Source organism: Sciurus vulgaris (assembly GCF_902686455.1).
Source record: "Sciurus vulgaris genome assembly, chromosome: 1".
Lineage (NCBI taxonomy): Eukaryota > Metazoa > Chordata > Mammalia > Rodentia > Sciuridae > Sciurus > Sciurus vulgaris.
Window position 1 is genome coordinate 212,037,542 of NC_136461.1, and position 27,214 is coordinate 212,064,755.

Genomic DNA, 27,214 nt, shown 5'->3' on the forward strand with positions numbered 1-27,214 from the left:
AACCAGGCTGCAACACGCCCACCCCTGGGCTCACAGACCTGGGGCTTCCCATCCCACGTTCGGGGCAGCTCTGCCTGCTGGCCCTCAGGACAACCCAGGGCAGGGTAGGACCTGCAGTTGGAGGGTGTGGCTGGCTGCTCATTAAAGCTGTGGCCTGTGCTTCCCTCCTCGGTGGCTCCCGGAAGCCTGGACACAGCAGTCCTGCTGTCCATAAATACCTATCATAAATATCTCTTGAGGTTGATGGAGGTTGGGGGACGTTTCACACCCAGACCACCCTGACTGCAGCCTTTCACCAGGGAGACCCGGAGAGAATCGCCAGCTGCAGAGGAAGACAGGCCGGGTGGCAAGAGGACCCGCACCCCCGGAGATCCCTGAGGCCCCTACAGGTGAGAGCCACATATCTTGGTGCCCACATCTGCTAGAGGGCAGGCAGGAAGAGGGCTGTCCCGGGAAGCGCACGGCACCTGTGAATGTGCAAGCCTGTTGTGGGTGTGCGCATGCGCAGACACTCCTGCACTGAGGAGCAGGTCGCAGCGCGCCGGCACCCAGGCCCCTCCCGTCCCACTTGCCTGCGAGCAAGCCAGGCCCCTCTTGGTGGTTGGGGGTCGCCTCTGGCCGCTCTGCCTGCGTTGCCCTCTGGTGGCAGGAGAGGGAGCTGCCCGATGCGGAGTTTCCCAGGGCCTGTGTCCTGGACCTGTCTTCTTGCGCCCGCTCCTTTTCCGGGCTCTGCACACGGCTCCCAAGGTGCACCTTCAGCTCAGATCTCTCCCCTTGCACCCGAACCCCGCATTCAGCTGCCGCCAAACCCCTTCCTCGGTGTCCTGAAGCCCACCAGTGCATCAAAAACAAATTCTCCACCCCTTGTCCTCCAATGCCCTCTCCCCCAGATTACTCCCCAGGGACCCGCGTCCAGCTCCACCACCGGGGGGCGCACTGCTTTCTCTGCTCTCCCTCCCTGGGCGTCTTCACTTTGCCTTGGTTTCCAGCTGCTCTGACCGGTGGCTGCCTCCCACTTTGCTTCTCTTACTAATATCTTCAGAAGAGCAGAGGCAAGTGGCTCTGCCATCCCATAAAGTCCCGGTACCACAGTCACCTGTGTACCTGCTGTCCCACCTCACCCGTGATGGAGAAAGGAAGTAGACTTTGTGTGGAGGACACGGTGGCCACAGAAGGTCTGCAAAGTTCTGATGCTGTGTTATGATAAGTGTGTTTGCTGGTGGACTGACCCCATGTGGATGATGCGTGGTGGAGACAGATGTACTGGGAGAATGTCCTGGGCTGGAGATTCTGCTTGAAGGGGGCAGAACGTGAGGGAGCAGGGACATAGGCCAGGCTGGCCCCAGGGCAGTGTGCTTAGCAGGGCCAGCATGACAGCGGTCTCAATGCTGCAGCCACTAGCTGTTTCCACGTCCCAGCGAGAAATCTACTGTCAGGGCCTGTTCTTGGGGTCAGGGAAGGGAAGCTTGGATGTCCCCATTCTGCTCTCTGTCCTGGGATGGGCCCAATAGGGTGGAGTCCCTTCCTTCACAAAGGCCAGTGCTCTGCAGGGTTTGAACCAGAACACCACCTTTGAGCCCCGGCCCTCTGGTCACCTCTTGTTGCTGGGCGGTGGTGGGTTCCATCTGAAGGAGGTGCTGCCAGGGCACTGGGGCTTCGTGTGTGCCTGGCAGGAAAGAGGCACCTGTAAGTATGCTCAGCAGGGTGTCCAGTTTGGCCAGAGCGAGGCTGGCTTCTTCACAGTGGAAAGTGCCACAGTGGAAACTTGCACCCTGCCTTTTGGTGCAAGCTCAGCAGGCCACTGGAAGTTGGGGAGACCTATAAGCACCACCCTGTGGTGGTGGGTCCCAGGCTCACACACCCTGGGAGTGTGTCCTTGTGTCCTTTGCATGAGGGACTTGTGGCCACCACCACCACCGCTTCCACTCTGGGTCTATTCCAGGCCATGGGAGCACACCTTTCCCTGCCCCATGATGCCCCTCTCTCTTCAGCTGTCTGATCCTGTGCTGGACCCTCAGCCAGAGCAGATAACCTGGTGAGGACAGTTCATTCCACAGGACAGGGTCTGTCCTGGGCTGGTGTTGCTGGGCCACACAGTCTTCGTCCTTGCCACTGTGGCCACTCTGTCACAAGCCTGCTGGCCAACATTTGCAGGACAGCTGTGATGCCCATGTGGTTGTCAGGTGCCTGCTGGGGCGGACTCTCTCTGGGCATGTCACCCCATGCCCCTTGCCCATGGGCCCATCCCGCACCTCCCCCAGACCTCTGTGTCACTGCTGGCCCAACTCTCCGTCTTAGGGTCCTGATGAGCCAGCTGTGCCAGTGCCAGTGCCACTCTGGCTGCCCCTCCTCTCCACAGCAAGTGGATGGCCAGTGCATGCTGGGGGCTGCCCCTCACTGCTGGCCTTCGGACCTCTTGGCACAGGGGCTGCCCTTGGTGGCAGTGCAGCTCGTGTGAGGGGTGACTGGTGCCACCTTTGCTGGTCCTCCTCTCCCCTGAAGGACCGTGATGTGCACCCATGGGCTGTGTGCCTTGCTTACCCTGCCAGGCTGTCCTGTGCCCCTCTCCATCCTCAGTCACTTGCACTCCGCTGTGTGCCTGCTTCCAGGACTGTGGAGCTGAAAGCCAGCTGGTGAGGCGGCTCAGCGCCTGCCGGGGCCTCTACAGTGCCCTTCTCCCCACGCCCTTGAAGGCTGCATCTGTGAGCGTGAGGGCCATGCGGCCTGGCACTCTTGCCGCAGCCAGACCTCTGTTTCCCTGAAACCCTCCCGGCCTCTGAGTGTGTGCACCTGAGGAGGGGCCGTCTCCAAGGTCCCAGGAGGCCTGCGGAGCACCAGGCCCTTCTTGCTGGATGGAGGCACCAGGTGCAGCGATTTCTGTCTCACCTTAGGATGTCCAGGCATGACCCAGACCTATGGGCCCCTAAAAACTCCACCCCGAGACAGCAAAGTGTTGGGGTGATCCATGTCCCTGTGCTTGTTCCCTTGCTGTAATAATTACTGAAAACCTAGTGTCTTCAAACAATCCACATTGACCCAGGCTCAAGCCAGGCAGCAGCAGGGCTGTGCTCCTACCTGGCGGGGCTGGAGCAGAGTCTGTTTTATGCCCCTTTTCAGCTTCTCAACATGCCCCCCAGTCTCGAGGCCCCTTTCCTTCAGAGTCAGTGACTACACCAGTCTGAACCCCTTCCTCTGCCTCTCCTTTTCTGCCTCCTTCCCTGCTTTTCTGCCTGTGGCTGACTGGATCTAGGAGGGTGATGCAGGACCTCTCTCTCTGGTGATATTTGGGTCTGAACACAAGTTTTTATGCCGGTAAGCACTCTGCCACGGGGCGACATCCCCAGCCTTTGGGTCCTCTATTTTGAGACAGGGTCTCACTGAGTTGCCTGGCTGTCCTTGAGCTTGTGCTCTTGCTGCCATGGCCTCCTGAGTCTGTGGAATTCGCTGGCCATGCACCACCATGCCAGCCCTCATCTCCCTACTTTGAGGTCAGCCAGTTAGTGACCTTCATTCATCAGCAAACTTAATTCCCCTTTTTCCATGTACCCTAACATATTCAGAGGTTCCAGGGAACAGAATGTGGACATCTTTGGTGGGGGTGCTGTTCTGCCTGCCCTGGTCTTTATGAACTATATTGACAGAGGTCAGAGAGTAACCCTGGCCTTGGGTAGGAGGGTTGAACGTGCACTGCTATCTTGTGAGCCATTTTTGCTTCTCCCCTGGGTGGGGAGTAGAAATAAGCATTTACTACCTTGTGCCAGGACGGTTAATCTGTTGCAGAAAAGAGACTACAGCCAACCAACAGGGCAGCTCTCCTTGGTTCCTCCACCTATTGAGCTTCCTGTAGTCCATCACCTTCTGTCTTTGTTAATTTGTTTATGCAAAGGCCAGAGAAGTGAATTTAATGGAGATGTAATAGAGACCACACCTGCTTCCCTTACCTTTCATGTTGGTATTAATGTAGGCAATTCCTCCAGGAAACAAAATACTAGCTACCTGGTTTGCTCTCTTGATGGAGGGAGGACGTTTCATGGACTCCCATGTGGCTCTTCCTTCCATTGTGACCCTGCACTCCACTGGCCAAGGCACCAACATGAGCATCTTACTAGCAGCTGGATCTCTTCACCCCAGCACAGTGACAGACTCACAGTCCTGTCAGACTGGACGGGGATGCCCTGGCCACAGCACCATCTGACCTTGCTCTGTACAGTATGAGAAGATACTGCTGTTGACACTTTGCTCAATCTGTTTTTCAGTCCTAACAGGTTATTTGGCAGCATATCTAGGGTTCTTTATTTATAAAATTTTATCACCTGCAATCAAAGATAATTTTACTCCTCCTTTCCAATTTGGGTGCATTTTATTTCTTTTTCTTGCCTAATTGTTCTGGCAGGGACTTCCAGTTCTGTGATAATTAGAATATATGGAATCAGGCATTCTTTTCCCCAATTGTAAAGGAAAAGCTTTCACTCTTTCACCACTGAGTATGATGTTTGCTGTGGGTTTTTCATAAATGACTTGTCAGACTGGAGAAAATTTTCTTCCATTTCCAGTTTTATGGGTGTTTTGTCCTGAAAAGGGGTTGAATTTTGGCAAATGATTTCTGCATGATCAGTTAAGATGATCGTGTGTGTGTTTTCCCCCTTTCATTCTGTTATTATTGGTGTGTTGTGATTAGTTTTCATGTATTGAACCATCCTTGCCCTCCAGAAATGAATCCCACTTGATCATGGTGTGTAACCCTTTTGGTGTGCTGTTGAATGCAGCTTGCTAGTGTTTTGCTTTGAATTTCTGCATCAGTGCTCTAAGAGGTATTGATCTATAATTGGCTTGTGGTGTCTGTCTGGCTTTGATATTAGGTAATGCTGGTCTTATAGAATGAATTAGGAAGCATTCCATCCTCTTCAATATATTGGAAAAGTTGAAAAGGGTTGGTGTTACTTCTTTATCAGAGAATTCACCTGTGAAGCCCTCCTGTCCAGGGCTTTTCTGTTGGAAGTTTTGGAGTGTGGAATCCATCTCTCTGCCCTTCCAGGTCTGTCTAAACCCTTTATTTTTTCACGACTAGTCCTTTTAGCTTCTGTGTTGTAGGAGTCCTTCCGTCTCATCTGAACCGTCCTGTGTGCTGTTGCACACTCATCCATTGGACTCTTGGGGTCTTTTTATGCTGTTGAATCAGTAGGGCTGATTCAACACTTTCATTTCTGATCTTAGTGATTTGTATCTTCTCTCTCTTTTTGTTCATCTAATTAAAGATTTGTTGATTTTGTTGATCTTTTCAAAGAACCAAAGTTTAGTTTCATTGATGCTATTTTTTTTCTCCTCTCCATTTCATTTATCTCTGTCTTTATTTCCTTCCTCCTGCTATCTTTGGTTTTAGTTGAGTCTTCTCTTTCTTCTTTTCTTTTTTCCCTCCAGTACTGGGAATTGAACCCAGGGCCTCAGTCATGCTAGGCAAGTGCTCTGACTTACATCCTCAGCTCTACTTCAATTTTATTTTTAGATGGGGTCTTGCTAAGTTGCTGAGACTGGCCTCAGACTTGTGATCCTCCTGTGTTAGCCTCCCAAGTCACTGGGATCACAGACATGCACCTCTGTGCTTGCCATTAGTTCTCTATTCCTGGTTCCTTAGGTTGTAAAGTCAGGCTGTTCATTTGAGATCCTTGTTTAATGATATTTACAGTTACAGTTACCGTTACCGTTGCCTCTCAGCACTGTTTTTGCTACATCCCACTTTTTGTTTTTTTGGTTGGTTTGTTTTTTGTACCAGGGATTGAACCCAATGGTGCTTAACCACCAAATCACATCCCCAGCCCTTTCTATTTTTTATTTTGAGATGGTTTCTCGTTAAGTAGCTAAGGGCCTTGCTAAGTTGCTGAGGTTGGTCTGGAACTTGTGCTCCTCCTGTCTTAGCTTCCTGAGCTGCTGGGATCATAGGTGTGTGCCACCATGCCCAACTGCTTCAGGTATCTAAAGATGGTCCATCATTAGACCGATAAATGTTTGCAGGGACTGGGGCTGGGGCTCAGTGATGGAGCGCTTGTCTAGCATGTGTGAGGCACTGGGTTTGATTCTTACCACCACATGTAAATAAATAAACAAATTAAAGGTCCATCAACAACTAAAAAGTAAAATGAATGTTTGCAGTTGGTATATATTCTTGATATATTGAATCTGTTATTGCTGTATAGTATCCTTCGTCTCTGGTAAGCCTTTCGATATAAATGTTGTCTGATGATAATAAAACCACCCTTCCCTCTTTTACTTACTATTTTCATGTAATTTCTTTTTGTCCTTTTCTTTCAACCCATTTGAGCCCTTCATAGACACCATACTCTTCTGTAGGTTATGAGATCATGTGTTCTTGTCCATTCTGTCAAGTTCTCTTTTTTGATTAGAGGGCAGTTTAGTCAGCTTTTTCACTTTTTGCCATGACCAAAAGACCTGATAAGAACAATTCCAGGAGGAGAAGTCTATTTGGGGCTCATGGTTTCAGAAGTCTCAGTCGGTTCCTTGGGGCCTGAGATGAGGGAGTACATCACAGTGGGGTGGAAGGCCATGGCAGAGGAAGGGAGAAGAGGGAGGGAGGGAGGGAGAGAGATCCACTCTTCAGGGACAAAATATGAACCCCGAATACACCCCCTCAAGGACCCACCTCCTCTGGCCAAAGCCTATTTGCCCACAGTTACCACCCAGTTAATCCCTGTCAGAGGATTAATGTACTGATTAGGTCAAGATTTTCATGACCTAAGTATTTCACCTCTAAGATTTCTTACATTGTCTCACACCTGAGCTTTTGGGAGATATTTCATATCTAAACCATAACATTCTGCCCCTGGCCCCAAAAGCTCATTTCCATCTTACAGTGCAAAATACATTTAGTTCATTTTTAAGGGTCCCCACATTCTTAACAGTTTTAGCATTGCCCAAAAGTCCAGGTCCAAAGTCTTTTTTGAGACCTAAGACAAACTCTGTGTGAGCTCCTATAAAAATCAAATGCAAAGTACATGTATCCAATGTGTAAAGGCACAGAGTAAATACTTCCATTTAGAAAAGTAGGGGCATAGAAGGAAGGGATGGGACTAATGCAAGACTGAAACCCAGCAGGGCAAACAAGTTCTTTAGCTCTGGGCCAGCACAGGGCATTGTAAGATTCCCTCCCAAGGACCCCCGTGGCCTTGCTGGTTGTAGCCCACGGGGCCTCTCTCTCTGGGTTGATTCCTGCCACTTTCTTTGGCAGACATTCCACAGTGCTGGCATTTCTTACTCTCAGGGGAGGTGGGGTGGTCTCCATTGCAGCTTTGGCTCCCTCCTCACATCTCCATGCATTGCCTTATCAGGAATGGTCCACAGGGACTCCAGCTGTGCTGCACTTTGCTCGGCCTCCCAGGCATGCCTTTGAAATCTTGGTGGACATCTCCATGACCCTTTAACTTTGGCATCCTGAATTCCTGTAGAACCAGCACCATACAGTTGATGCCAAGGTCTGCCACCATCGTGGACAGTACCTGAGCCTCCAGGGACTATGGCTGCAACAGCCTCTGAGTTCCTGGGTGGCTAAGCATTGTGAAAAGCTTCCTAGGCCCTCTTGTGCAAGCAGAGTGCCCCACTGGTCTCTTCTCAAGGGAGTTTTCACTTTTACACCCTTGAACCTGAGATGGGTGTGGTCTTATCAATTCCGGACATGCCCTCAAGTCACCTTTCTCATTGTCTTTGGGTAAAGTATTTAGAATCTCTTTAGTGTCTGTAATGTCATTAACAACCACACATTCCTTAGTCCCAGTTTTACTTACAGTTTTCTGACCAAACTAAGTTTTTCAAATCTTTCCGTTTTGCTTTCTGCTCCCGATTATCACAGTAAGCTTCGCTAAAAGCTGCTAGCAGTATTCTTGTGCCTGAATGTTATGCTGCCTAGATTAAGAAGCTTATCATCTTTAAATTCAGCCTCACAGAAAATCTGAAGACATGGGCAAAATGTACTCAACTTTTAACCAAAGCCCTACACAGATGGCCTCTAGTCAATTTCCAATAGAGACCTCCTCCTGCTCGGAGACCTCTGAGCCCAGTCTTTACCATCTGCAGTCCTACTGCATTCTGATCTTCTGAACTCCCACCAGAATTGCCCGTTAAGGTCCGTACAACATTATAAAGCTTTTCCAACGTACATCACTAAACTTTGCAAAATTCCTCCCACAAATTCCTGAAAGTTCCAAAACCTTCTGAACCTGTGGTCAGGTTAGTCACAGCAGTGGCCCCACTTCTTAGAACCCATTTCTGTTTTAGTCAGCTTTTTTGGTCATGATGAAAAGACCTGATAAGAACAATTAGAGGTCCCTTCTGCAACAGGTGTGGGTCTCACTCTAGCTTGCTCTCTACCATCATCTTGGTCCCATGTTCTCTGCACAAAATGCCTGGTGAAGCCATTAATAAAGTCAATGATAGCTTCTTGTTAGGTGGAAAAAAAAAAATGCCAGACTGAGACAGGGTCTGGAACAGAATCTGACAGTGATGAGTCAGTACCTGTAATGGTTAATTTGAATTGTCAACTTGACTGGATTAAGAAATGCCCATGAAAACAAAAGTAAATTAAAAAAAGATGCCAATGACTCTGGGTGTGTCCATGAGGGCGTGTCTAGGAATGATTGGCATGTGGGATAGGAACTGAAGTGCAGCCCCTCCCTAAGCGTGGGCAACACTGCCCAATAGGATGGAATAACAGCTGGAAGAACAAGAAAGCCGATGCAGATGCAAGATCGGCTCTTCTTGAATGGTTTCTTGATCGCTGCTTCGATCGTCTGAGGACATTGGACTCTCGCTTCCTCACTCTTCCAAAGTGAACTCTGCCAGTGATCCTCCAGATGGTTTTCAGATGCTTCCATCTTGGATTAGAGCAGCACTGTTGATCCTTCTTGTTCTGGGGCTTCTGCTTCTTGGACTGAGCAGCTGCTGGTTCTTCCAGCTCTCCAGCTGCAGACGGCCATTGTGGACTATCCAGCTTCTGGTGTGTGAGCCAATCTAATATCTGCCTTTCTGTAACCGTACTTTCTGTTGATTCTGTTCCTCTAGAGAACCCTGACTAATGCAGTACCAGAGCTCGAAGAACAAATCCCACACAAGTAACCACACGACAAACAGAGCTGGCAGCTGCAGCTGAGATCAATAAGAACCAGTCAGTAAAGCAAAACAGAGTCGGAGCGAAAAGAAGTCCTGGAAGGCTATGTCCAAACTCGGCCTTCAGCAGGTTACAGGGGTTACTAGAGTCGATATCCCAAAATCTAAGAATATCCTCTTTGTCGTCACAAAACGGGATGTCTATAAATAGAGTCCCGCTTCAGATACCGACATAGTTTTTGGGGAAGCCAAAATTGAAGATTTATCTCAGCAATCACAATTAGCTGCTGAGAAATTCAAAGTTCAGGGTGAAGCTGTGTCAGACGTTCAAGACAACACACAGATTCCAACTGTACAAGAAGAGAGCGAACAGGAAGAGGTTGATGAGACAGGAAGTTGTCACAGCAAATGTGTCGAGCAAAGGCGGGAGCCCTGAGGACCAACAGTGAGGATATCGCGGATGCTGTGATGGGATTACCGGTGTGACCGTGAAAGCCAGGACCTTTTCCTGGGGTTTCAAAAGGGTAACTGCAGCTTGGTTTAAAATCTGTGCTCTTTCTATCATTAATAAAGTCAATGATAGCTTCTTGTTAGGTGGAAAAAAAAAAGAACAATTCACAGAGGAAAGAATTTATTTGGGGGCTCATGGTTTCAGAGGTCTCTTTCCAAAGATGGTCAACTCTATTCCTGGGGGCATGAGATGAGGCAGCACCTCATGGCGGAAGGGTATGACAGGCAAACAGCTGGGAAAATGGCTCCAGGAAGCAGAGAGAGAGAGAGCCCCCCCTCAAAGACACACCCAGGGACCCTCCTCCAGCCACCCCCACTGCCCACAGTCACCCTCCGCCACTGCCCATCGGGGAGCAACGCCTTGACTGGGTCGAGGCTCGCAGGGCCCAGTCGCTTGGCCTCTGAGCCTCTCGCGTCGGCTCGCCCGTGAGCCTGTGGGGAACACCGCCACGTAGACCTGTCAGGGAGTTTGATCCGTTACACTCTTGCTGTGGTCCCAGGGTCTGACCTGGGCCTCACGTGGACTGGGCACGCTCTCTACCACTGACCTCCACCCCCAGCTGGCCCTTCAACAGCACAGGTTTGAAGGGCTTTTGTCTATTTACACTTATTTATTTCAAAATTTGTGACAATGTGAAAAAACTCATGGACCACATAGCTTAGAAATAACAAGAGATTAAGAAAATGTCACACCTGTCATGAATGCATAAAATACATGTAAATATGTCCATTTTATCATTTACTGCCACAAAATATATACACATCTATTATAAAAAGTTGAAATTTATCAAAATTTACTCCTACAAACTCTCACAGACCACACTTGATACCATATGAAGTCAATAAATATGTATATGTACACAATGGGATATTACTCAAACATCAAGAATGAAATCATGGCATTAGCTGGTAAATGGATGGAACTGGAGACCATCATACTAAGTGAAATAAGCCAGTCCCCCAAACCAAAGGCCGAATGTCCTCTCTGATATGTGGATACTGACTCATCCACGTATCAGTAGGTGGTGGGGGCAGCAGAGGTTCACCAGATTGGACGCGGAGGGTGGATGGGAATGGAGAGACAGCAGAATGAATTGGACACAACGTTCCCGTGTTCACATGTGGATTCATGACCAGTGTAACTGCACATCATGTACGGCCATGATAACGGGAAGTCACAGTCCATGTGTGTATGACGTGTCAAAATACATTCTACTGTCATGTATATCTAAGAAGAAAAATAAAAAGTATGTATACGTAAACAGATGTAAAGATGCGGAATTAAACTATAACTGCATGAAACACGCGGCAGGCTCTGTGGCACGGCAGTGACCCCCAGGGCGGGCCTCCCGGAAGCCCCCGTGGCACGGATCGCCTCTGGGGGATCTGACCGCTCCAGCGCCTACCTGGGTTCCACTGTGCCTCATGCCCGGCACCCGCGAGGTGTGTTCACAGGCTTGTGCTCTCCATGAAGCTTCTGGCCGACTGCAGACTGCTAGCACTTAAGTCCTGAGGTGTCCAGAGTCGCCTGCGGAGTTTGATTGGTAGCAGAGCAGCCCACCGCCCCTGCCAGCCTTGGCTGTGCACAGCCACCATCACTGTAGCCATGGGCATGAGGCTGGCGCCAACTGACCAGGGCTGTGAGCACCAGACCCAGCACCAACACAGCAGGTGGCCCAGAAGGCCACACCTTCCTGGCACCTCTGCTGGTGGGGACAAGAGGGCCTTCTAGCAAAGTCCTGGACAGCAGGATGGTCCCAGGTGAGAAACAGGCGGTTCTGTGGACAGGACAGCACCAAGCAAGATGTATTCGAGTGCGGCCTGCCACAGAAGAGAAGCCCAGGAAGCACCTGTGGCGTAGGAGACCCAGACCCCTGTGGGTGCTGGAGGAGAGGCTGGGGGGCTACGGCCTGGGGCTTCTGTTTCAAGGCAGTGCACGTGCAGCAGGCCAGCCTTCATGGACGCAGCCCACGTTGCTGGGGTCTCCACGCAGTTGCCAGCGGGTTACCAGATACTGAGAGAGGGAGGGGGGCTTGTAGGTGCCCCAGGAGACCGGGCGCCTGCCCGCCCTGCTGCCCGCGAAGCTCCCCCTCCCCACCTGGGGGCCGACGGCCAGGGTCCAGGAGACCAGCTGGACCACAGAGGCTGGAAGTGATCAGGGTTCTGGACCAGGACTCTGCAGGGCCCCTTGCCTAAGGGCCCAGAGAGGAAGCCCTGAGGAGAACAGGGCTGAGGCCCAGGCCAGCAGCTGCCCCAGTGTGGGACAGCGGTGGCATCCATGCTGGTGCAGACGCCCGGTGGACCCTGATGGCAGCGCGGGGAGCCTGCGCCCGGGCCTCTACCTGACTCTCTTACCAGGAGCTCTCTGTTTGGGAATGCAAGCGTGTTTCTGCTGTTTGTTAAAGCCTAGCCTTTCTCCATGCACTGAAAGGTTTTTGGATTGTTTCATATCTGGTCAAGTTGAGATTTTTAAGAACTTAATATTTAATTTATAATAAAAGTTTACAATTTGATTTTTTCAAAAAAGTCAACAAACTGCAAGCACCTGTTAATAAAGTTACTTTTAAAAAATTTACATTCATATTTTCTACCATGTGAGGGGTTGATACCCATAATACCCACATTGTTCAAGTCAACTACAGCTGGGTGTGGTGGCGCAGACCAATAATGCCAGCAGCTTGGGAGGCTGAGGCAGGAGGATTATGAGTTCAAAGCTGGCCCCAGAAACTCAGTGAGGCCCTGAGCAACTTGGTGAGACCCTGACTCTTAATAGAATATTTTTTAAGAAGTCTGGGGATGTGGCTCAGTGGTTAAGCACCCCTGGGTTCAATCCCTTGTACTAAAAAAACAATAAAAAAGAGTCAAGTGTAGCCAGCGTGGTGGGCACACCTGTGATCCCTGCAGCTCGAGAGGCTGAGGCAGGAGGATCGCCAGCCTCAGCAACTTAATGAGGCTCTGTCTCAAAATAATACGCTACAAAGGCTGGGGGTGCAGCTCAGTGCTAGAGTGCAAGGACGCATCCCATCCACAGAGTCACCGTGACCCCTGAAGAGGCGGCTTGGTATGGGGCTGTCACTTGTTTTCTCTGTGCCTATGGTCTGTCTATCATTAGCGGTCCCTCCTGTCTGCATCGCTCTCTTGTCAGGTGATTCTCACAGCGCTGTGGTCAGAGGCTCACTCTCCTTGATCATCCCTTTTATGGATGCTCCAGAGCTGTCTCCTTGTGATGACCTGAAGTCATAACCTCTAAGCTGAACGCACTCCTGCTCAGCTGTGATAGCATGTAGCTTTCTTTTGCTCACCTACAGCTCTGTCCTTGCTCTTCCCAGTTGCTTGTGTCACAAAATTAGACCTTTATACATAGTGTGCACCAAAGCATACTCTAGTAGTTATTTTATTTTTTTGTACTGGGGATTGGACTCAGGGACACTTTACCATTTAGCTACTTCTACAATCCTTTTTAAATTTTTTATGCTGAGATAGGGCCTTGCTAGTTGCTGAGGCTGGCTTTGAACTTGCAATCCTCCTGCCTCAGCCTTCCAAGCTGCTGGGATCATAGGTGTGTGCCACCACACCTGGTTTTCTAGTAATCATTTTAAATGCATTGGCATCAGGTAGAAAAAAAATGTGGACTTACAGACCAAGTTGCAGTACAACTTGCTTTTCCCCAATGGTAAAAGGCAGTTTTAATGAACCATGGGAAGCATGGACCATCCATAGACTATCAGCTATTTTCACTTAAAAAATAAGGGATTTTAAGGGATGTGGGACTGGGGAGATAACTCAGTTGGTAGAGTGCTTGCCTTGCAAGTGCAAGGTCCTGAGTTCAATCCCCAGCACTGCAAAATAAATAAATAAATAAATAAATTAGGGATGCTTCCTGAGTCTGCATGTCATCTGCACAGAGGGCCATGCTGATCTTCTCTGTATTGTCCCGATTTTAGCATGTGTGCTGCCAAAGTGAGCACTTAATGCCAGCTCTTAGATTAAGAAGTCTTGAAAAAGCATGGGTACTGTGGCACACACCTGTCATCACGTGACTCGGGAGGCTGAGGCAGGAGGATCACAAGTTCGAGGCCAGCCCAGACAACTTATCGAGATCCCATCTCAAAATAAAAAATAAAAAGGGCTGGGATGTGGATTAGTAGTAGAGCACCACTGGGTTCAATCCCTAGTACAAAAAAATAAAAACCAGAAATAACTAACAATCTAAAAAGCATCAGTCTCTCAAGTCATGTAAGCAACAAATAGCAGAGTCCCAGATTTGTGCCCCGGAAGACCAGCCTCCCTGCCCGAGGCTTGGCTGGCTGAGACCCTGCTCCTCTGCACGCCCGTAGCTACTGTAGCTACTGTCCAGGGTCCTGCCCTTCAGATTGCAGCACTCCCTGGTGCACCTCCTGCAGGACAGGCTGATGGTAACAAGCTCCTTTTGTCTATTTTGGAGTGTCTTGATTTCTTCCTCATTTTTGTGGGGGTATTGGGGATTGAACCCAGGAGTATTCTACTACTGAGCCACACCCCCAGTCCTTTTAATATATTTAGTTTGAGACAGGGCCTTGCTAAGTTGCTGAGGCTGCCCTGTAACTTGTGATCCTCCTGCCTCAGCCTCCCTAGTTTTTGGGACTACAGCTGTGTGCCACTGTACCCAGCTCTTCCTCACCTTTGAAGAAGAGTTTTGGTGGATATAGGATTCTTGGTTTACTTTTTTTTTTTTTTAAGTACTTCGACTATATTAGACCACAGCCTTTTGACTTCCAAGTTACTGACGAGGAATCTGTTAATAATCTTTTTTTAAACATTTCTAAAAAATATATATATATTTATTTTTTGTAGTTGTAGGTGGACTATATGCCTTTATTGTATATGTTTATTTTTATATGGGCTGAGGATGGAACCCAGTGCCTCTCACATGCTAGGCAAGCACCGTGGCACTGAGCTATAGCCCCAGCCCCTAAAAAATATTTTTAATACCTTTGTTTGATTGATTTATTTATGTGGTGCTGAGGATGGAACCCAGCGCCTCACAGGTGCTAGGCAAGCGTCCACTACTGAGCCCCAGCCCAGCCCCTGTCAATAATCTCACTGCCTAGATGTCCCGTCCTTGTCCTTCATACAGACCTTATTCCTCGATGTCCCTCTGCCCTCTCCTTCTGGGGCCCGCTCTGCATGGTGGGCAGCCTGACTGCGTCCCTCTCTCCAGGCTTTTACTTCCTGCTCCCCAGCTCTGGTCATTTCCATCCTGTCTAGTCCATGGATTCTTCCTTCTGCCTGCTCAGGTCTCTTTCAGTCTTTCTGGTGAATTTTTCATTTTGCCGATTGCAATTTCCATTCCAGAGTCCTTTTCGGTCTTGCATCTCTTTGCTGCTGTTTCTGTCTTGCTGGGACGTTATTCTCCTGACCTTCCCCATGGCTTCCTTTGTTGAGCATCTTGGAATTGTTGGATGGTCGACATGGCTCAGGTCTCTTTCTAGGGTTGAGCTCTGTTGATTTTCTTTGAATGGGCCATGCTTTCCTGTTTCTTTGTGTGCGTGTGACTTTTTTGTTGAACATGGAATTCGAGTTCACTAGTGTGGGAATCACTTCTCCACTCCCAGGTTTACCGCCTCTTACCATTGTTTTGTGGGGCTTGTTTTCTGTCAGGATGCCTCTGCCCAGCACTGGCTGAGTGCAGGCCTCAGGTGTTCCCAGTCCTTGTCTGAGCCTGTCCCTGGGCACGCGTGGCCACCTCCTAGGTCTCCCATCTGTGTGATTGTTTTGAATGTCCTAGGCTTTAGTCTTTGGCTCCCAAAAGCAGAGAGAAAAATGAAGGTGGAAAAGAGCGCTGGCCCTTTAAGTCCTTAGACGTCACTTTAGCGGCATCTTGGTGTCACCTCTGTGATCACAAGTGGCAAAACAGTGACCTCTTGCTGCCCCCACAGCACCAAGACTTTGGCCTGTCCTTACCTGTCACGGGAGCCCGGGGCCATGGCTCTCCCAGGCTTCTGTGTGCCGGGGCTGAGGGCCCCTTGGGGGGCTGCTGCCCACAACCCCAGGGCCAGAAGGGGGGGACCTGAGCCCATCACCTCTACTGTGTTTTGTGGGTCAGAAGCAAGTGGCAGGTCCCCACACTCAAGGGGACGGACTACAGAGGCACCAGTGCCAGAAGCAGGGGGCCAGCCCTGCCAGTCTTGTGTAGGCACTACTGCTGAGGACAGCTGAGGACAGCGGCCCCATGTGGCCTCCCTGGCACTCTGCTGGAGGCTTCCACTCCCTATCTGCTTTGTGCCTTCGAGCCTGGCCCCTGGCGACCCCTGGACCACTCACAGGACGCCAGTGCTTCCTCCTGTGGAGCTGAGTGATCTGAGTGGATAATGTGCACCACAGAACGGGGCTCAGCATTCCTCCCCCGCCCAGCGGTGTCCCAGCAGAGGGTCGGTTGAAGCTGCCGCTCAGGGCCCAGGACCTTTGCTTCGCGGCTGGACTCTGTCCCCTCAGGTGCAGCAGGACTCTCCATGAGGCGGTAGGGTGGCCCAGGACAGGAGCAAGGTGGTGCTTGGTGCTGGACCCGTCTCCGCCTCCCACATCCGGACGTGCACCTGGCCACCGAAGCCCAGAAACCCACCAACATGGTGGGACTCTGGATCCCGTGCCTTGCACACGACTCACCGTTGTGGCCTAGATATCAGGTGTCCCCCAAGAGCTCAGTGGGACAGCCAGGTTGCCCAGGCCAGGGATCCCGTCGGGAGGCGGGCTCAGTGGGCCCATCCACTTCAGGGGACATCCGGTGGTAACTGCAGGCAGCAGGGCGTGACTGGAGGAGGTGGTCATGGGGCGTCCTCTGGGTTCCTGTTTCGCCCCCGCTCTCTGCTCCCTGGGCGCCACGTCCGGAGCTGCCCTCCGCTGCCACCCGGGGCCCCCTCAGGGAGCAGGAGCGGGCGGCCCTGCGGGTGCAGGCGGCGGGCAGCGGGACGCCAGGGCCTCGAGCGGCAGGCGGCAGGCTGGGAGGACGGCGCAGGTGGCCTGGGCGGACGGGCCGCTGGGGGAGGCTGAGGCCAGGCGCGGCCGCTAGGTCGCCGCACCCACGCCACCCGCCCGCGCCCCTGCGGCCCCCGTGGTGCGGCGCAGCCTTTAGTCCGTGAGGCCGGTGGGAAATGACCGGTCAGACCTGATGAGCCCTTGCTGCCAGCGAGAGGGCTGTCGTCCTTGGTCCCAGGTCCAGGAACTTGGGAATTCGACGAGATGAACTTGGGCCCAGCCGCCATCGTCTTGGCCGGGGCCCGAGCGCCTGTGGCTGACGGGGTCCTCTGGGCCCAAGCGGGGCTCCCTTTCACCCGCAGAGCCGGCTGGTCAGTGCTGACTCCTGCTGCGCGGACCGCCCTGCGGGCTGCCCTGGCCGCCCACAGCGGGCGCAGGCGCTGCCGGGCGCGTCGGGAGAGCCAGTGCGCCGGGGCCAGAGAAGGAGATGAACGAAACAAAGGCCCACGGGCACCAAGAACGTGGAAGAAGAAAGAAAGTCGGCTGAGTTCAAAAGACAGGTCTGGGCGTGAAGAATCTGCTCGGCCGCTGTGTCCTGGACGCTGGACACAGAGAAGCCAAAGGTCCTGGGACGCGGAGAAGGAGGCACCCCTGAAGCCGGGTGCCTTTGTGAAGATCTGTCCCCCTGGGTGGCTGCGACTGCCCAGCCCTGAGCTGTCTGCCCCTGGAAGCAGTCCAAGCTGCCCATCGGGCTGGAACCGCTCCTGTGCCAGGCTGGGCCTCCCATGAGCTGGGTGTGGATAGGGGGGCCCTGTGACCCTCTCAGCTGGCGAGGGGGCCCCCGAGGAGCGCGTCTGCTCGACCTCCCGAGGGCACAGCCCTAGCCAAGGTCCAGCCAGGAGGCCCCGGCCGAGGCCAGCGCAGCCCTGGGCACCTCTGGGGAGCCTGCAGAAGCCGGCGCATCCTCCCCACCCACTTCTGGGTGGTGTCCACACTGGCACTTTCCAGCCCAGACGTGGCTGGTGGGGGAAGCAGAGAGGGGTTGGCTGGCAGGGAGGCCAAAGGCTAGTCCTGGCCACTGCACCCGGGAGGCCTTTCTGACCTCACTGTTGAGCGTGATGATTCTGCATCAGCTCTTGTATTACGTTCGTCTTATTCTGAACAATCATATGCTGACTGTAATAGTGACGAGAACGTGATCCAGAAGGATTTTTAGAAATGTAGAAACTTATAGGAAAGCTTTAAAAAAATGAACCTCAAAAGGACATGAAGTTTAACTATAATTTTTTTTGCAGATAGTGTATAATAGGGTTATTGATTTTTTTTAAAGTCTAAAACTGATTAAGATAGAAATCTTCAGAGCGTGTGATAGATATAAAATTTCAAGGAGAAAGACACATGGATTTTTTCTGATTATTAAACAACTTGTGTATGTTTAAAAGGACATGATGTTGTATTCTACGGATAAAGTAACAGTTTTTTGGGGGGTACTGGGGATTGAACTCAGAGGCACTCATCCACTGAGCCACATCCCCAGCCCTGTTTTGTATCTTATTTAGAGACAGGGTCTCACTGAGTTGCTTAGGGCCTTGCTCTTGCTGAGGCTGGCTTTGAACTCATGATCCTCTGCCCTCAGTTGTAAGATGCATCAGGACACCAGCAATCTGATCTTTTGTAACTATTTAAACTTGTTATGAAAACTTTTAGGTGTCCATTTAGAAATGTGCAAGGAGGCACATAGTTTTACATTTTTAATTAAAAAATTTTTTTATTGAATTTTATTTTTACAGACACATCTTGATTCATTGTACACAAATGGGGTACAACCTTTCATTCCTATGGTTGTGCACAACGTAGATTCACACCATTCATGTAATCATGCATAAACATAGGGTAATACTGTCTGTCGCAGTCCTCTATCTTTCCCTCCTCCACCCCCTCCCACCGCATTTTCCTCTACACTATCTAAAGTTCCTTCATTCTTCTCTCCCCCACCACCCACCGGCCCCGTTATATATCCTCATCAACTTATCAGAGAAAACATTCGGTCTTTGGTTTTTTGGGCTTGGCCTATTTCACTTAGCATGATATTTTCCAGCTTCATCCATTTACCAGCAAATGCCATAATTTTATTCTTCTTTATGGCTGAGTAATATTCCATTGTGTATATATACCACAGTTTCTTTATCCACTCATCAATTGCAGGGCATTTCAGTTGGTTCCACAATCTAGCTATTGTGAATTGAGCTGCTATAAACATTGATGTGGCTGTATCTCTGTAGTATGCTGATTTTAAGTCCTTTGGGTACAAACCAAGGAGTGGGATAGTTGGGCCAAATGGTGGGTCCATTCCAAGTTTTCTGAGGAATCTCCACACTGCTTTCCAGCGTGGTTGCACCAGTTTGCAACTCCACCAGCAATGTATGAGTGTGCCTTTTTCCCCACATCCACGCCAACACTTACTATTGTTTGTGTTCTTGCTAATAGCCATTCTAATTGGAGTTAGATGAAATCTTAGGGTGGTTTTAATTTGCATTTCTCTAATTACCAGGGATGATGAGCACTTTTTCATATATGTGTTGATCACCTGTATATCTTCTTCTGTGAAGTGTCTGCCCAGTTCCTTAGCCCACTTATTGATTGGGGTCTTTGTATTTTGGGTGTAAAGTTCTTTAAGTCCTTTATAAACTTTGGAGATGAGTGCTCTGTCTGAGGTGTGTGTGGACAAGATTTTCTCCCACTCTCTAGGCTCTCTCTTCACATTATTGATTGTTTCCTGTGCTGAGAAAAAACTTTTTAGTTTGAATCTATCTCATTTATTGATTCTCGCTTTTATTTCTTGTGCTGTGGGGGTCTTGTTAAGGAAGTCTGGTCCTAAGCCAACGTGATGGAGATTCAGACCTACTTTTCCTTCTCTTTGGTGAAGGGTCCTGGGCCTAATTCTTAGGTCCTTGATCCATTTTGAGTTGAGTTTTGTACAGGGTGAGAGATAGGGGTTTAATTTCATTTTACTACATATGAATATCCAGTTTTCCCAGCACCATTTGTTGAACAGGCTATCTTTTCTCCATTGTAAGTTTTTGGCACCTTTGTCTAGTATGAGGTCACTGTACTTATGTGGGTTTGTCTCCCTGTCTTCTATCCTGTACCATTGGTCTACCTGTCTATTTTGGTGCCAATACCATGCCATTTTTGTTACTGTTGCTCTATAGTAGAGTTTAAGGTCTGGTATTGTGATACCACCTACGTCATTCTTCCTGCCCAGGATTGCTTTGGCTATTCTGGGTCTTTTGTTCTTCCAGATGAATTTCATGATTGCTTTTTCTGTTTCTATGAGAAATGTCATTGGGATTTTAATTGGAATTGCATTAAATCTGTATAGCGCCTTTGAAAGTATGGCCATTCTGATAATATTAATTCTGCCTATCCAGAACATGGGAGATCTTTCCATCTTCTAAGGTCTTCTTTAATTTCTTTCTTCAATGTTTTGTAGTTTTCATTATAGAGAACTTTCACCTCTTTGGTTAGATTGATTCCCAAGTATTTTATTTTTTTGAGGCTATTGTGAACGGAGTTGTTTTCCTCATTTCCTTTGCAGATGTTTCATTGCTTATGAATAAAAATGCTTAGGATTTATGCATGTTGATTTTATAGCCGGCTATTTTGCTGAATTCATTGATGAGGTCTAGAAGTTTTCTGGTGGAGTTTTTTGGATCCTCTAATTATGGAATCATGTCATTAGCAAATAGTGACAGCTTAAGTTCCTCTTTTCCTATTCGTATCCCTTTAATTTCTTTAGTCTGCCTAATTGCTCTGGCTAGAGTTTCGAGGACAATGTTGACTAGAAGTGGTGAAAGAGGACATCCCTGTCTTATTCCCGTTTTTAAAGGGAATGGTTTCAGTTTTTCTCCATTAAGAATGATGTTGGCCATGGGCTTAGCATAAATGGCCTTTTCAATGTTCAGGTATCTTCCTACTATCCCATTTTTTTCTAGTGTTTTGAGCATGAAGTGGTGTTGCATTTTCTCAAATGCTTTCTCTGAGTCAATTGAAATAATCATATGATTCTTTTTTTTTTTTTTTTTAATGGGATTGAACCCAGAGCCTTGTGCTTGTGAGGCAAGCACTCTACCAACTGAGCTATATCTCCAGCCCCAATCATATGCTTCTTAACCTTAGTCTTTTGATGTAATGAATTACATTTATTGATTTCTGGATGTTGAACCAACCTTGCATTCCCAGGATAAGCCCCCCCTTGATCGTGGTACACTATCTTCTTAATATGTTTTTGTATGTGATTTGCCAGAATTTTGTTAAGGATTTTTGCATCTATATTCATCAGAGATATAAGTCTAAAATTTTCTTTCCTTGATGTGTCTTTTCCTGGTTTGGGTATGAGGGTGATATTGGCTTCATAGAATGAGTTCGGTAGGGTACCCTCCTTTTCTATTTCCTGGAATACTTTGAGAAGTATTGGAGTGAGTTCTTCTTTGAAGGTCTTGTAGAACTCGGTTGAGAATCCGTCTGGTCCTGGGCTTTTCTTGGTTGGTAGGCTTTTGATGGCTTCTTCTATTTCATTGCTTGATATTGATCTGTTTAAATCGTGTATGTCCTCCTGGTTCAGTTTGGGAGGAGCATATGTCTCTAGAAATTTGTGGATGTCTTCGGTATTTTCTATTTTGTTGGAGTATAGACTTTCAAAGTAGCTTCTCATTGGGTTCTGCATTTTAGTGGTGTCTGTGGTGATATTTCCTTTTTCATCACAAATTTTAGTCATTTGAGTTTTCTCTCTCCTTAATGTGGCTAAGGGTTTGTCTATTTTGTTTACTTTTTCAAAGAGCCAAGTTTTTTAAAAATTTATTTTTATTGTAAACAAATGGGATACATGTTGTTTCTGTTTGTACATGGAGTAACAGCATACCATTTGCATATTAATACATTTACATAGGTAATGATGTTTGATTCATTTCATTATTTTATCATTCCCCCCACCCCTCCCACCTCTCTTTTCCCTCTATACAGTCCCTCCTTCCTCCATTCTTGCCCCCCTCCCACCCCCCATTATGTGTCATCATCCACTTATCAGTGAGATCATTCGTCTTTTGGTTTTTTGAGATTGGCTTATCTCACTTAGCATGATATTCTCCAATTTCATCCATTTGCCTGCAAATGCCATAATTTTATTATTCTTTATAGCTGAGTAATATTCCATTGTATATATATACCACAGTTTCTTTATCCATTCATCAACTGAAGGGCATCTAGGTTGGTTCCACAATCTGACTATTGTGAACTGAGCAGCTATGACATTGATGTGGCTGTATCTCTGTAGTATGCTGATTTTAAGTCCTTTGGGTATAGACCAAGGAGTGGGAGAGCTGGGTCAAATGGTGGGTCCATTCCAAGCTTTCTGAGGAATCTCCACACTGCTTTCCAGAGTGGCTGCACTAATTTGCAGCCCCACCAGCAATGTATGAGTATACCTTTTCCCCCACATCCTCTCCAACACCTATTGTTGCCTGTATTCTTGATAATCGCCATTCTAATTGGGGTGAGATGGAATCTTAGTGTAGTTTTGATTTGCATTTCTCTTATTACTAAAGATGGTGAACATTTTTTCATGTTTATTGATTGCTTGTAGATCTTCTTCTGTGAAGTGTCTGTTCATTTCCTTAGCTCATTTGTTGATTGGATTATCTGTATTCTTGGTGTAGAGTTTTTTGAGTTCTTTATAGATTCTGGAGATTAGTGCTCTATCTGAAGTTTGAGTGGCAAAGATTTTCTCCCACTCTGTAGGCTCTCTTCCAAGTTTTTGTTTTGTCAATTTTTTGAATTGTTTCTTTTGTTTCAATTTCATTGATTTCAGCTCTGATTTTAATTATTTCCTGTCTTCTACTACTTTTGGTGTTGTTCTGTTCTTTTTCTAGGGCTTTGAGCTGTAATGTTAGGTCATTTAGTTGTTGACTTTTCATTCTTTTCTGGAATGCGCTCCATGCAATGAATTTTCCTCTTAGTACCGCTTTCATCATGTCCCAGAGGTTTTGATATGTTGTATCGTCGTTCTCATTGACCTCTAAGAATTTTTTTTATCTCCTCCCTGATGTTTTCTCTTATCCATGCTTCATTCAGTAGCATAGTGTTTAATCTCCAGGTGTTGGAGTAATTTCTGTTTTTTATTTTGTGATTGATTTCTACTTTTATTCCATTATGATCTGATAGAACACAGGGCAGTATCTCTATTTTTTTGCATTTCCTAAGGGCTGCTTTGTGGCATAACATATGGTCTATTTTCTTTTTTTTATAGCAATCATTTTTCTTTTATTGTTGAAGAGGTAAGCTGTCAAAACCAGGCTTGGTGGTGCATGTCTATAACTCCAGCTACTCCAGAGGTTGAGGCAGGAGGATCCCAGGTTTAAGACCCACCTGGGTAACTTAGCAAGACCCTGTCTCAAAAGGAACTGGGCTCTCTGCACTTGACTTAAGTCACAGCAACATGACTAAATGCACCAAGAAGGTTGGAATCATTGGTAAGTATAGGATTCGCTATGGTGCCCTCCTCTGGAAAATAATGGTGAAAACTGAAATCAGCCAGCGCTTGAAGTACACTTGTTCCTTCTGTGTCAAAACCAAGATGAAAAGACAGACCGTGGAGTTCTGGTACTATGATTCCTGCATGGAAACAGTGAATGTTGATGCCTGGATCTACAACACTACTTCTGCAATCACAGTCAAGTCTGCCATCAGAAGGCTTAAGGAGTTGAAAGACCAGTAAAAGCTCTACCATTTGAGACATCCCTAGCCTATAATAAATGGGATAATTTATGTAAAAACAAACAAACAAACAGATAAACTGAACTGGGATGTTGCTCAGTGGTCGATCACTTGTGTAGCATGTGGGTTCAATTCCTAGGACCTGAATTCTCAGTGATGCTGCTGACACTCTCTCCAAGAAGGAAGGGACCCCTTTTCTTGCTTCTGTTTTTCACTGCAAAGCACAGTCAATGAATTGGTAATCTTTTTCAAGTCATCAATTTCCAATGAAATACACACATCTTGAACTAAGGCTTCCAAAAAACTGGCATAATATAGTGACTTTTCATATTGTGTAATTTTATCTTTTAGTAACTTTCCAAACTCTGTGAAATCATCTCTTGAAGATGGATTCATAGCATCTATTCCATAAACTGTGTAGTTAACACCAAAAGTTTCTTTTGCTAATTCAAGGTCTGACTCTTCCTGTAATTTCTTAAGCCGCAGTTTATCTGCTAATTGTTCTTCTGGCGTTAGCACTTTAGGTTCTTCAGGTTCTTCTAACCTCTTTTTAATTTCTTCTTGCCTTTTCTTTTGTTGCCGTTCTTTCTCTTTTATCTTCTCTGCTATTTTTTTCTTTTCTGAAGTTTTTATTTCTGGTTTTACTTCTGTTCCTCTTTCTTTTCATCATCATCACCATCCCAGTTATCCTTGACGTCCCGTCCCCGCCTTCCCAGCGTCCCCACCCCAGTGCCGCCGCCCCGCACCTTCCGCACCGGTTCTTCCACGGAGAATGTGTCCCCGCCGCTGCCGCCTGGACGGGCTGTGAGCGTGGGTGAGGAGAGAGCTGCGAAGAGTCGCGCCGGCGGGAGTCACTGGGCTTGCTCTCCTTGGCCGGCCTATGGTCTGTTTTCGAGGAGGTTCCGTGTGCTGCTGAGAAGAAAGTCAATCCGCTCGTTGATGGATGGAATATTCTATACATGTCTATTAAGTCTAGGTTATTGATTGTGTTATTGAGCTCTATGGGGTTTTTTGTTTTGTTTTGTTTTGTTTAGTTTTTATTTGGAAAATCTATCCAGTGGTGACAGTGGTGCGTTAAAGTCGCCCAGAATCATTTTGTTGTGGTCCATGTGATTCCTGAACTTGAGAAGGATTTGTTTGATGTACAGGGATGCACCATTGTTTGGGGCATAAATATTTACTATCGTTATGTCTTCCTGATTTATGGTTCCCTTAAGCAGTATGAGATGTCCTTCTTTATCCCTTCTGACTAACTTTGGCTTGAAGTCCACTGTATCTGATATAAGGATGGAAACCCCCACTTTTTTACTGAGTCCATGTGCAAGGTAGGTTTTTTCCCATCCTTTCACCTTTAGTCTGTGGATGTCTTTTTCTATGAGATGAGTCTCTTGCAGGCAGCATATTGTTAGGTCTTTATTTTGAATCCATTCTGCCAGTCTATGTCTTTTGATTGAGGAGTTTAGGCCATTAACGTTCAGGGTTATTATTGAGAAATGATTTGTATTCCCAGTCATTTGGCTTATTTTTGGTTTTTAACTTGACTTGGTTTCTCCTTTGAGTGGTTTTTCTCTAAGGTAGCTCCTCCCTTTGCTGACCTCCATCGTTGTTTTTCATTTCCTCCTCATGGAATATTTTGTTGAGAACATTCTGTAGCACAGGCTTTCTATTTGTAAATTCTTTTAACTTTTGTTTATCATGGAAGGATTTTATTTCATCTTCAAATCTGAAGGTTAGTTTTGCTGGGTATAGGATTCTTGGTTGGCAACCATGTTCTTTCAGAGCTTGAAATACGTTGTTCCAGGCCCTCCTAGCTTTTAGAGTCTGGGTTGAGAAGTCGGCTGCTATCCGTATTGGTCTCCCCCTATATGTAATCTGATGCTTTTCTCTCGCGGCCTTCAAAATCCTATCTTTATTTTGAATGTTAGGCATTTTCATTGTAATGTGCCTTGGTGTGGATCTGTTGTGATTTTGTGCATTTGGTGTTCTGTAAGCATCTTGTATTCGATTTTCCATTTCATTCTTCAGGTTTGGGAAATTTTCTGATATTATTTCATTGAATAGGTTGTTCATTCCTTTGGTTTGTATCTCTGTGCCTTCCTCAATCCCGATAATTCTTAAATGTGGCCTTTTCCTAACGTCCTATAGTTCTTGGAGATTCTGTTCATGATTTCTGACCATCTTCTCTGGGCAACTTTATTTTCAAGATTAAATATTTTGTCTTCATTGTCTGAGGTTCTGTCTTCCAAGTGGTCTAGTCTGTTGCTGATGCTTTCCATTGAGTTTTTTATTTGGTTTTTTGTTTCCTTCATTTCAAGGACTTCCATTTTTTTTAAATGAGAATCTCTATCTCTTTGTTGAAATGATCTTTTGCTTCCTGCAGTTGCTCTTTCACCTGTTTATTGGAGTGATCATTCATTGCCTGCATTTGCCCTCTTATCTCATCCTTTGCTTCACAAATCATTTTAATTATGTATATTCTCAACTCCTTTTCTGACATTTCTTCTACCATGCTGTCACTGGCTTCTATTAGTATAGACTCTAGGTTTGTTTGGATCACTTTCTTCCCTTGTTTTTTCATGTTGCTTGCATATCTTCCCCTCTAGCAGTGCAGATCTGGGGTGTTGCAGTTTCCCCCCTGTAGGCTTATAGTGACCCTATAAGTTTCCAAAACCTTTTCTTTAAGGGGGAGATCAATATTAGCAGTGCCCAGTATGGACAATATGCAGCCCTAAACCAAATAGTCCCTATGAGGACATTAACAATATTGTCATAATAAACAGAAAGAGTTCAATTATTATCTACGTATAACAAATAGATTTGCAATAAGGTCTGCAGTTTCTAATGGAGGACAAAGAGGATAAGGAAAGAGTATACAGAAGTTCTAGATAATAGAAAGTGTGAAAGTGTAATCAAAAGAAATTGGCTTTTAGTCTGAGAAAAGGGAGAAAGAGACTCTGAGGAAACAGGTAAACAAAAGAAAAATAGAGCAAGAAAAGTAAAGAAATAAAGACTTAAAATTTTTCAAAAAGGAGAAAAAAAAAAAAAAAGAAAAAAAAAATCTAGACTATAACAGTCATATAGTATTTAAACCTCCCAGTCTTCAGTAGCCTGATGCATGAGCGGCACCTGACAATGAGCTTCCAGTCTCCAGCAGGCGTCTCAGGATGGGATTTGCCCCACCTAAAGATGGGAGATAGGGCTTCCAGGATTATCCAAGATGGCCGCTCTGGCTTCCAAAGTGTTGGCAAATGGGGAGCTGCAGCTGGGGGGGGGGGGTGTGGGCGTGGTCGGCCTGGGGTCCTGGAGGTGGGGTGTGGTCAGTCCCGCTGAGGGGTCCTGAAAGCAGGGACCCCTCCCTCTCTGCAGCTCCTTCATCACTGGTCAGGTCTGGTTTTCTGTCTCCTACCTCACCTGCCAGGCTTAGCGCCCAAACCCTGCAGGTGACCTGAGTGCGGGCAGAACACTATTCAGCTGGGTCCCCGGGCTCCACTCTCTTCTGAGTGCAGTGGGGCTGTGGCTTGAGACCATTGAGTCCCCTGGCATCTTTGAGGCAACCTCCAAATGTGCTGGGCCCAAGCGTAAGGCGGGCCCCCATCTTTCCGGGGATGGTTCTGGGGTCCCCCGGCCTTCTGTGATTGGGCTGTTTTCCTCACCTTTCCTCAGGGTTTTCTATCAACTTTTTCAGCCGGTGTCTTCCCCAAGCTGTGGGCTCAATGGTGATGTTCAGGGTCCAGGGAGGTGGGGACTTCTGCTGAGGCCTGGGCCCTTCTTCCTGGGCGCCACTCCTGACTCTTCTCTCCGGGTCTGTCTGGTGGATCATTCTGGCTTGGCTCTTGGGTTCTGAGAACAGTGCGTCCTCGTGGGCGAG

At 47.6% G+C, this 27,214-nt stretch overlaps 2 protein-coding genes and 1 pseudogene across 11 annotated transcripts in view; 2 read left to right on the forward strand and 1 right to left on the reverse strand.

Moving 5' to 3' along the window:
- Nucleotides 1-27,214, forward strand: part of IQANK1 (IQ motif and ankyrin repeat containing 1) — a 56,500-nt gene that overhangs the window by 5,083 nt on the left and 24,203 nt on the right. For 8 of the 9 annotated variants that reach the window (XM_079125910.1, XM_079125915.1, XM_079125911.1 and 5 more), the window contains one exon: nucleotides 300-389. In XM_079125910.1, coding sequence (XP_078982036.1) covers nucleotides 300-389 — 90 coding nt within the window. The remainder of the gene's footprint in view (nucleotides 1-299; nucleotides 390-27,214) is intronic. The other variant, XM_079125916.1, reaches the window with a different exon arrangement.
- On the forward strand, nucleotides 22,392-23,426 carry LOC306658226 (large ribosomal subunit protein eL43-like). Its single transcript, XM_079134995.1, has one exon. The coding sequence runs from the start codon at nucleotides 23,069-23,071 to the stop codon at nucleotides 23,345-23,347; it is 279 nt and encodes a 92-aa protein (XP_078991121.1). The 5' UTR covers nucleotides 22,392-23,068; the 3' UTR covers nucleotides 23,348-23,426.
- Nucleotides 23,398-26,941, reverse strand: LOC306654510 (eukaryotic translation initiation factor 3 subunit J-like; annotated as a pseudogene). The gene is made up of 2 exons: nucleotides 26,902-26,941; nucleotides 23,398-24,172 (listed from the first exon to the last, which is right to left on the reverse strand). The product of its transcript is annotated as a eukaryotic translation initiation factor 3 subunit J-like (transcript).